The sequence below is a fragment of the Triticum aestivum genome, chromosome 7D (assembly GCF_018294505.1).
Source record: "Triticum aestivum cultivar Chinese Spring chromosome 7D, IWGSC CS RefSeq v2.1, whole genome shotgun sequence".
NCBI lineage: Eukaryota > Viridiplantae > Streptophyta > Magnoliopsida > Poales > Poaceae > Triticum > Triticum aestivum.
The window spans coordinates 488,516,572-488,527,580 of NC_057814.1; the positions used below are offsets into that span (position 1 = coordinate 488,516,572).

Here is an 11,009-nt window from a genome sequence, read left to right on the forward strand (position 1 = left end):
AGTCCTCTTTGCAAACAGGAGAAGCGGAGCCAAACAAGTAGAGTAACACCTACATAACTGTTCAATCTCTAAACATATATGGTGGGCATTCCATTAAGCAAAGAATTAACATATTTTAACATTCCCACTTCCCGAAAATCTTTCAGTGAAACATCAATAGACAACTTTGTTTTCGGAAACCAACTACTCTTAAGATTGTTTACAAACCAGGTCGCATATGTAGGCTCTAGATTTGCTCAACTAATCGGCCAAGTCTTTATTGGAAAGAAAAAAAATCTACTGTCATAGGCTATTTATTCCATATGCTTTTACCAGTCGATGCAATGTGCCATTGTTATTCCAGATACACAAAACATGATGCATAAAGCAGAAGTGCAGAACTACATTTAGCCTTTGCCGTCCTGATCCCGGCTAACCAAGCTCAGTATGCTCTGACCATCAATTGATAGTTAACGAAACTGAAAGAGGTGATAAAAAACTACATAAACAATGCAGAGAAAATGAAACCACATACATGCTAAAAAACAGGCGCACTATATCCAGAAGCAAACTGCTGTCATATCGACACAGACACATGAAAATAACACTAGTCTCTCAAGTACTTGTGCTAACTTTAATTCCTACATACTCTTGGTAGTTGGAAAACTCAGCCATGTCTCAAGATAAGGCATGCCTACAAGAAACTAAACAGCAAGATCTTGTAGACAACAGTCAATGATTCCTCAAAAAGTATGGATCAAGCATGTAAACATACAGCGAATTAACCACGGATTCAGCATTCAAAAGGGTCATCGATTGTAAGATTGGATGCTTTCTCCAAGCGCAAACCAGTGCCTGCTTTAGGTGACACCTGCAGCACTGCAGAGATACCTGTTGGAAACTGTAGACACTGCAATTCGTCCTTTATCTCATTCACCTTGTCAGCTGAAGACAAAATTCCTTCATGCGACACAAGCAGTAAGGACTGCAGCTCCTGGGCATTCATGGCGATGAACTTGACGAATTCAAATTCATTTCGATCCCCTCGGAAATCATGAATAACCATCTTCTTGACATGTGATCTCAAGCAACAAATCGGATTGATCTCCTGCCAGAACTTGGCATGATGCTCCCCACTGGGTTCATCGGCAGTTACAGATGGATCATGCGGTATAGACTGCAAATTGGTACCAATGTGTGAGCAGTTTGGTTACATATATATCAAGCTGCTAATAATTGATGATAATATTGAAATGGTCGACAGACTGAAGGAACTGGGAGCTACCTCAATGTGCAGCGTGTCAACATTGGGAAAGCATCTGAGGAAGCTGGCCAGCATCTTGACCTCCCCAAAGACACCAAAATTCACAGTTAACGCCAATATCTTGACGCTTCGAACCACAGTGCTTGCGTTCACCATTGTGTCTGACTGCAAAGAAGTTCACAAAGACAGGTTTATCATAACTCATCAAGTGTTCTATAATCATACAGAACATTATCATGGTATGGATCGATGCGGATGGAATAACTTTGAGAGAATGCAATGAGATGCAGCAAAAGTAACATTATCATAACTCATTGACTACGTTCTGAACATAGAGAACATGATGGATGGAACAATTGCAAGTTGAGAGAGAGATTGAGACTGGAGAGACGTACCCCGATGACGCTGTTACCAATCTGCAGCTTGTGAGCTCTTGTGTCCAGGTAGCCGAGCACCCGCAGGTTGGGAGCACAAGCGATCCTGAACCCCACCACACCAGTAGGCGGCAGGAACAAGTAGAGCCGCTCCAGGAGCGGCGTGTCCACCACGGTGAACTCCTCCACTCTGGATAGCCCAACGAGCGCGCACTGGAGGCTTTGGCTGCGGAGACGGACGTGCTTGGGGCTATTGAGGGTGAGCCGAAGGGACTCTAGAACGGGGCTGGCAGCGATCAAGGACTCCAGTTCCTGCTCGCTTATGCCAATCCTTACCATGGCGAGAATCCGCAGGCGGGGAAGAACGACCTCGGTGCCGCTGGGGAACGTCCAGTAGTCCAGGGTGAGCTCCTGGAGCGAGTCGCAGCGGAGGATGTCGGCGGGAAGAAGGCGCGCGGGGTTGGGCTGGTCCACGAACCATCTGTAGGCGAGAACGAGTTTCTCCGTGCGCTTGTCGACGAGGAGGCGCGGCCAGGTGGGGAGCTCGCGGTCCAGTGAGGCGAGCCTGCAGTCGTAGAGGATGACGGCGCGGAAGTGGCCCGGGTGGTCGGCGAGGACTCGGGGGATTGCGGCGTCGCGCGCGCGCTCGGGGATGTCGGCATCCCTGAGGACGAGCGGGTAGGAGCGCCAGAGGTGGCGCCAGCCGCGGGCGATGGTGGCGGCGCGGGCGGCTTCCGTGACGGGGAGGAAGGTGACGATGTGACGGAGCAGGTCGTTGGGGAGGGCGCTGAGGCGGGACCTGCCGCTGCCGGCGCCGTCGGCCATGGTGGCGAGGCGAGGATTTGGTTTGGTTTGACTTTGGCCGGAATGGGGAAGGCGGCCTACTGACCTGGAAGGTTCGGGGTACCCGGAGCGATTAAAGTTGCTCCGCATTTATTTTACTTTATTTATTTCAGACATATATTTTTTCTTTAAAGGCGTGTAGCCAAAATTAAATGAAGCCAAAGCCATCAGCCAGCTAAGATACACTTCAAATTAATGAAGTCATTCACCCGCTAAGATACACATGTGCTGAGTCAAAAGTTTGAAGAAAAAATTGAAGCATCACACACGAATTACACTCGAGGATAAGATGTGCCAGACAACACATCCACAAACGAAAATATCAACATATGGAAACCAAGATCAAACTCGACACAGGCTAAAACAGTAGAGATATGCCACCAGGAAACGCAACCGAAGAGAACGGGAGGATGAGGATCGCATGTGTAGAATTAGCTACTCCGCCACCTACCCAAAGGAGCCATTACCGAAAGGGAGACCACAATATCCCCATCGTTTGTACCATGCCACCACACGAGGACGTCGCACACCGGCCAGCATCCGAGGAAGTACCGAGCATAACGCCGGTGATGGATTGCGGAGTAATCACCTCGTCTCCACCATCGCCAGCAACCCTAAGAGCCACACACCATCGTCGGCACCAACCACCACACAGCAAGACCACACCCCACCCTACCACTGGACAACGCCTCCAAGGGAGGACCATGAAACAAGAGTGTTGCTAGCGTCCGGGCAAGAAAAGCCAAGATTTTCACTGGCAACAAGGAGGGAGGAGGGTAGCTTAGGAAGCTCGACACACTCTCAAGGGGAGTTGACATTGTCGAGGTTGATGTGAAGTCGACCAAGGACTTCTAGGACTCCCACCACCTATCACATCCCAGAATTTTCAATTTTTGGAATGTGAATAATTTATTTATTTTTTGCTTATGATACTAGTTTTGACTAGGATTTTTTTGTAAAGTTAAATGATTACTTATTTGAGAGGGAACAAAAAGACTTTTCCAAATATCCTTTGGATTTTATTTGGAGTTTAAAAATATATTGGGAATAATTTTGAACCCTAAATTATTATTAGGGAATATTTATAATGTCCAAAATAGAATTTATAAAATTAATATATGTATTTTATTCAATATTTGGGCTGGAAAACAATTTGTTTGATTTTGTAGAAATTTTCCAAATTGAATTATCAGATTCTATTTTTAAAAACAAAAAAGGGGGACAGAAAATCTTATTCTATCCTAACCCAATCCAGTTGACATGTGCGACCCATAGTTAAGTGTCCCAAATCGAGCGTGGTTTAACAAAAATTGAGGCCCAACTGCAACCAACCTTCTCTTTCTCCCCTTCTCTCTTTGACATTCGACCACACCATCATTCCCTACCTCTAACCATTGTGCCCTCTCCCCCGAGCGTCGAACCGGTACACAGCCTCAGCCATCCATCTTAGATCCTATGGTCCGTGTTTAATGAACCCCAAAGCGGTACCGGCTAACCAAAGACTGTCACGTGTTAGGACCTCACTATAAACGGTAACTTTATAGAATAACCCGTGTAACTTCAAACACTTATAACTTTTTTATTAGAAACTCAAAAGGAGATGAATCTTTTTGCATATTGATCCTCATGGAGTGCTTCTTCCAATGGTACTAATCTAGTATACCTAAATAGTTGATCCTCACTAACTCTAATTCTCTCAACATGCAACCCTCCACATCACCCAATGTGTCACGTCATCATCTACTGACACTATTTTGTAGCACATGCATACCCCAATTTGATTATGGCAAGTCAGTTGGTCCAGCCTACATGCACACTCTTTGTTCATACACAATTAATTCCAAAAATAACATCTTTTGATTTAGTTCATTTCGCACTAACTCTAGTTCTCTCAACATGCAGCCTTCCACATCAGTGAATGTGACACATCATCATCTGCTAACACTATTTTGTAGCACATGCATACCCCAATTTGTGTCAACTCCAATGGTCCAACATACATGCATACTCTTTGTTCACATAGAATTATTCCCAAAAATAATATATTTAAATTTGGGTCATTTTGTTCATACATAATTCATCCAAAATAATCTTTGAATTCCCGCAGCAACATGCCAGGAAATTACCTAGCTATTCCAACATTTCTTCCAAATTTGAATCCTTAGCGAGCCCTAGTTTGAAAACCATGAATCCAAATTGAGTGATTCCATTTGCATTATGATCACTAGCATCCATTAGAGCCATGATTGCACAAATTTGAACCTTTAAAACTTGAATTCAAATTATGTTTGAACCCAGTTTACAAACCACATGTAAAAATGGGGTGAAAGTTGTTGCAAAATGATCCTTATGAGGCCCTCTTTGAAGTAGAACCATTTAAATTAGGTTTCCAGCAAGTAATCTTGATCATAGCAAGATTCTGCCATCAATACAAAAAGTGTTGCATGGCAACCATTTTCTCGTCCATGGAAGGGATTTTGATAGACTCAATTCGATTCTGTTTTAACTATATGCTTTTATCTATTAAACCAAACCTAGTGATTCTTTTACCTAAATGTTTATATTGACCTTGAGTATTCAATAGCACCAACAATTTTAATTCATGAACCCCGAATTCACACCTTGTTCTATCATATCTTGCAAAACCTTGACCCAAGAGTAATGATTCTTTTTGCATATTGAATCTTGTCGAGAACCATACCCATTAGACATCATATATCCACCTGAAAGTGCAACTATCCCTGGGTGGTTTTGGTAATTACTAACAACATATAGCTCATTGAACTAATGCTACTTCAAGATGACTATTTCAGGAAGTTCAATGATTGGCATGGCATGGATTGGAAATGTGGACCCCTCAAAATACTAAGGACACACATTGGCTCAAGCTCAAGGCTCTACATTTTCATTTTAGTGATCCAAGATCACATTGAGTCCATAGGAAAAGCCAATACTATTAAAAGGGGATGAGGTGTTGCTTAATGGCTTGCTTGCTCAAAATGCTTAGTGATATGCTCCACAAACCCTCAACCACTTTCTCATATCCACATATGTCCCAAACCAAAAGTCAAACTCAGCCCCACCGATTTGTTCTATCCGGCGCCACCGAGTTCATTTGACATAGCCACTGCCAGAAACCCTAGTCACTTCGGTCTCACCGATAGGGATCTCGGTCTCACCGAGCTGGGATTGCAAACTCTCTGTTTCGCTTCGTAACGTTTCGGTCTAACCGAGATGAGCGATCGGTCCCATCGAGTTCGCAATGCAAACTCTCTATTTCCCCTTCGTAACATTTCGGTCTCACCAAAATGAGTGAATCGGTCCCACCGAGTTTGCCTGACCAACTCTCTGGTTAGCTTATTACCAAAGCCGGTCTCACCGAGTTTGTGTAATCGGTCTCACCGAGATTACGTTATGCCCTAACCCTAATGAAATCGTTCCCACCGAGTTGAGATGTTGGTCCCACCTAAAAGCCTAACGTTCACATTATGAACTGAATCGGTCTGACCGAGTTTTCTTATTCAGTCCCACCGAGTTTGGTGAATTGTGTGTAACGGTTAGATTTTGTGTGGAGGCTAATATATACCCCTCCACCCACTCTTCATTCGTGAGGAGAGCCATCAGAACATGCCTACACTTCCAACATACATTTTCTGAGAGAGAACCACCTACTCATGTGTTGAGGTCAAGATATTCCATTCCAACCACATAAATCTTGATCTCTAGCCTTCTCCAAGTTGCTTTCCACTCAAATCATCTTTCCACCAAATCCAAATCCGTGAGAGAGAGTTGAGTGTTGGGGAGACTATCATTTGAAGCACAAGAGCAAGGAGTTCATCATCAACACACCATCTATTACCTTTTGGAGAGTGGTGTCTCCTAGATTGGTTAGGTGTCACTTGGGAGCCTCCGTCAAGATTGTGGAGTTGAACCAAGGAGTTTGTACGGGCAAGGAGATCGCCTACTTCGTGAAGATCTACCCTAGTGAGGCAAGTCCTTCGTGGGCGATGGCCATGGTGGGATAGACAAGTTTGCTTCTTCGTGGACCCTTCGTGGGTGGAGCCCTCCGTGGACTCGCGCAGCCGTAGCCCTTCGTGGATTGAAGTCTCCATCAACGTGGATGTACGATAGCACCACCTATCGAAACCATGGAAAAAATTTATCCGCGTCTACATTGCGTTTGCCCTCTCCAAACTCCTCCCTTTACCTTGATATGCAATGTTTTACATTCCGCTGCTATACTCTTGGACTTGCATGTGTAGGTTGATTGCTTGACTTGTTCTAAGTTGCTAAAATCTGCCAAGACTTAAAATTGGGAAAAGGGTAGATTTTTATTTGGTCAAGTAGTCTAATCACCCCCCTCTAGACATACTTTCGATCCTACAAGTGGTATTAGAGCTTTGGTCTCCATTTGCCTTGATTTCCATAGCTTTTGGTGATCACAGCCTTGGTTTCACAACCTAGGAGAGTATGGCGTCTAGCGAGGGAAATTACCACCGTAGAGGTCCTTACTTTGATGGTACTAATTTTGCTAGTTGGAAGCATAAGATGAAAATGCATATTCTTGGACATAACCCCGCCGTTTGGGCTATTGTGTGTATTGGCTTGTAAGGTGAATTCTTTGATGGGAGAGAACCAAACCGTGAAGCTACCGCGGAAGAGTTGAAGATGCCGCAATACAATGCTCAAGCTTGCGATATCCTCTTCAACGGATTGTGCCCCGAAGAATTCAACAAAATCAACCATCTTGAGAATGCAAAGGAAATTTGGGATACTTTGATTGATATGCACGAAGGTACCGACTCCGTCAAGGAATCCAAATTGGATGTGCTTCAAAGTCAACTTGACAAGTTCAAAATGAAGGATGGTGAAGGTGTCGCTGAAATGTACTCTAGGCTTGCTCTCATCACAAATGAGATTGCCGGCTTAGGAAGTGAAGAGACGACCGATAGATTCATTATCAAAAAGATCCTTAGAGCCTTGGATGGAAAGTATGATACCGTGTGCACATTGATCCAAATGATGCCCAATTACAAAGATCTCAAGCCAATGGAAGTCATTGGAAGAATTGTTGCTCATGAGATGTCACTCAAGGATAAGGAAGAGCTTCACAACAAGTAAAGTGATGCTTACAAAGCCTCATGTGATACTTCTGCATCATCAAGTGAGAAACAAACCTACAACAAGGAATTGAGCCTAATGGTGAAGAATTTCAACAAGTTCTACAAGAGTAGAAGCAAGGAAAGAAGTTCCAACTCAAGGTCCTACAATGACAAAAGATCTTCGAGTCGTGAACGTAATTGTTACAATTGTGGAAGACCCGGACACTAATCCAATGAGTGTACGCCCCCCTACAAACAAAGAGAAGATTTACCCAAGAGGAGAAGTAGAAGAGAAGAATCACCACTAAGAGAGAGAAGGAGTAGAGATGATCGTTATGAACGAAGAACCTCTCGGAGAAGCAAGGATTCAGAAAGGAATGACAAATCATCAAGGAGCTACACAAAACGAAGACATCAAGCTCATGTTGGTGAATGGGTATCCGGCTCCGACTCCGACCATCACTCCGAAAGAAGTTATCACTCCGACTCCGAATATATTCAAGATGAAGGTGTTGCCGGTCTAGCACTTGTGTCAACCAACTCCTACGACATATTTGACTCACCAAATGAATGAATTGGGAGATGCTTCATGGCTAAAGGCCCAAAGGTATCACACCCCGAGTATGTTGATTTCAATAGTGATGAAGATGATTTGCTAGGTGATGATGATTTACTTGTTGACAACTCTAGTGATGAAAACTATGATGAGCTTGCTATTAATCATGCTAATCAAGATAAAATGAATGACGATGATAAGAAGGAGATTGAGCGTCTAACTAAAGAACTAAACACTCTTAAGTTAGCTCATGAAACTACCTTGGAAGATCATCGAGAACTTTTAAAAACTCATGAGAAGTTACGCTTTGAAAAGCTCAACCTTGAGCAAGATCATGGGTTCTTAAAAGCGATCAATGATGATCTTTGCAAGAAAAGTTCTTCTTACTTTGCCAAGCGTTTACTCTTGTCTACTTACATGCCACAAGTTAAATCTAGCAACAAGAGTAAGAAAGATTCTTCTTCTAGTAGTAACAATAGTCAGGCTAAATCCAATATTGTTGCTTCTAGTAATTCTCTTGATTCCACTAATGATTCTCTTAGCCAAGTTACACTTGAGCAAGAAAATAGTTTATTGAAGGCAATTATAGAGAAAGGTGTTTACAAGAGTCTTGCCGGAAGTAAGCAATTTGAGGAAATTGTACGCAAGCAAGGAAGGCACCGGAAGAATCAAGGTGCTAGTTTTGAACGAAAGTTCAATGCCAATGGAGTTGAGTGGGAAGAAGATCAATACCCCAAGACGAAGTTTGTTCCTCAACAAGAGAAGTATGATCCTACTTCTTTCCAAGGGACACAAGCTCAAGATGATCTTCCACCACAAGACCACAAGCAAAAAGGCAAGGGCAAGCTTCAAGAGGAAATCGATGCATTTGAAGAAGCTCCTAAGGCCTTGGTCAAGTGGGTTCCCAAGACTTCATCAAGTTCTACATCATAAAGTACGACTACAACTCCAAGGATTCCCATCAAGATGATGTGGATCCCGAAGAAGAAGAAGAACTAGAGAGTTCTTGAGGGTGACTCCGCCAACATACTTCACTCATATCATTTTGGCGAGGACAAGTGCAAACAACTTCCACATCTTGTACTAGTTCAAGGAGTCACAAACCCTCTTGTTGGTAAGACAAGGGACAAGGTAACCTAATGCTTTCATGGACATCATCTATGTGTACATCACTCTATGTCTATGGATATCCTTGTTTGTTCCTTGTGGGACTAACCCGTGTAGGTATTGAAAGTGCAACTCAGTCCAATGGATTGCTCCAAATGATCTGCATCAACATTGAGCATCCACATCTTCAACATCTACATGAATTCATCATCGACAAAACCCAAGGTTAGTTCATCCCTCTTAGGGGGGATATCACATCTAGGGGGAGCTTTACTCTAATCAATTGAGCTAGAGCAACTCTAATGATGTGAACACAACAATGCTTTATGTAAAAGTGGTAACCCCACTTGTGCTTAAACGATGAGTATGACCTATGATCAAATGTTCTCATTTGACTCCTAAGTCAATATACTCATATATAGATGACCTAGTCATCGCCAATTGCTTGATAGATGCTAGAGTGTCTGTGCATGTTTTGTCACATATTTCATTTGCATTTTATTGTGTGAGCATGTTGATTGCATATTGTACTCATTCGAGGACATCCACTTGTTGCTTTGATTGTTTGTCTCTTTCTCTTTTGCCAAGTGGATGGACAAGAATGCCTAATAACCTCCTCTAGCTATCTATGCTTTTCTCGTCTCAAACTCTATTCATGCTACATCACAAAGTTTGATCAAGTCAGATTCGAACCACTCTGAGTGAGGAGCACTCGGAGTCCCCGATTCGTCATAGACTCAAACTTCCAAAACCTCTCTGTGCATTTCGGTATGACCGATCCATCCACTTCAGTCACACCGAGTTCACTGAGTTGATCTAGGTTTTCAATCTTGGTGCAACCGATTTGAACTTTTCAGTCACACCGAGTTGCAGTAACCGCTTGCGATTCTGCATCTCGGTGCCACCGAGTTGTTCCACTCGGTCACACCGACAAGGTCAGGATATATATACCCATGGGTGAGATTTTGGAAATTTCTTCAAAACCTCCATCCCGCGCGTGTCCTGCTCTGCCGCCTCGGGTCTCCGGATCGTCTCCTCGTCGCCAATGACCTCCCGCTGCTGGTCTCCATCGCCGTCAACGGGATTCTGCCCCGCCGTTGTCGCCGTAGCGAACTCCCGCCGAACTAGGGTATAAGTTCGATCTTGTGTGCTAATTCCTTACTCCGATTCCTAGCACATTGCTTTGCCATGATCATTACCATGTATGAAATCAATCTATCCAGAGAAAACTCCCTTTAGGTTAGGTTTGATTCGAAAATTTAGGGTTAGGTCTCCGCCGAACTCATCTCGGACCGGCCGAGTTGTAGAAATCGGTCTCACCGATTTGGCTTAGGCCATTGCACATGCGCTTTTCGGTCTGATCGAAAATTGCAATCAGTGCGACCGAGTTCAACTCTCTGTGAAACCCTAGCAATCTCGGAGCCACCGAACTGTGACTCGGTCTGACTAAGTTCACTAGTTTAGACTCCAAAAGTTGCTTCGGTATCACCGAGTTTGACAAATCGGTAGCTCTGAAATGATTTCTGTGGAGAACTAAAACTAAGTTTTTGACTCATCTATTTTGCAAAAACTCTGCATTTTGTGATGCTCATCTACTCTACCTCATCTATATCTATTCACACGGTTTGCTGTCAGTTTGCTTGCCAGTATGTCTGACCAAAGTGATAGCTAGAACAAATCAAAAGAGCAAGTGCAAATGAGTGAGGGCACTAGTCCCTCAAGCATCTATGATGATGGCACCAGGAGCACTCCCAGTAATTTGCCCAAGGCAGCCACTAGGTCAA

The 11,009-nt window shown here is 43.7% G+C and overlaps 1 protein-coding gene across 1 annotated transcript; it reads right to left on the reverse strand.

Annotated features, from left to right (window-relative positions):
• Positions 1 to 501: 501 nt before the first annotated feature.
• On the reverse strand, positions 502 to 2,512 carry LOC123165754 (FBD-associated F-box protein At5g60610). The gene is made up of 3 exons (XM_044583474.1): positions 1,639 to 2,512; positions 1,265 to 1,408; positions 502 to 1,156 (listed from the first exon to the last, which is right to left on the reverse strand). The coding sequence occupies exons 1-3, from the start codon at positions 2,440 to 2,442 to the stop codon at positions 773 to 775; spliced, it is 1,332 nt and encodes a 443-aa protein (XP_044439409.1). The 5' UTR covers positions 2,443 to 2,512; the 3' UTR covers positions 502 to 772.
• Between the last annotated feature and the right edge of the window lie 8,497 nt (positions 2,513 to 11,009).

Excerpts from the sequence above, each read along its gene's own strand:
- LOC123165754 (XM_044583474.1), bottom strand. The coding sequence starts at position 2,442 with ATGGCCGACGGCGCCGGCAGCGGCAGGTCCCGCCTCAGCGCCCTCCCC. Across the intron at positions 1,409-1,638 it reads TTGGTAACAGCGTCATCGGG|TCAGACACAATGGTGAACGC; the intron begins GTACGTCTCTCC and ends ACTTCTTTGCAG. Across the intron at positions 1,157-1,264 it reads TTGACACGCTGCACATTGAG|TCTATACCGCATGATCCATC; the intron begins GTAGCTCCCAGT and ends ACCAATTTGCAG.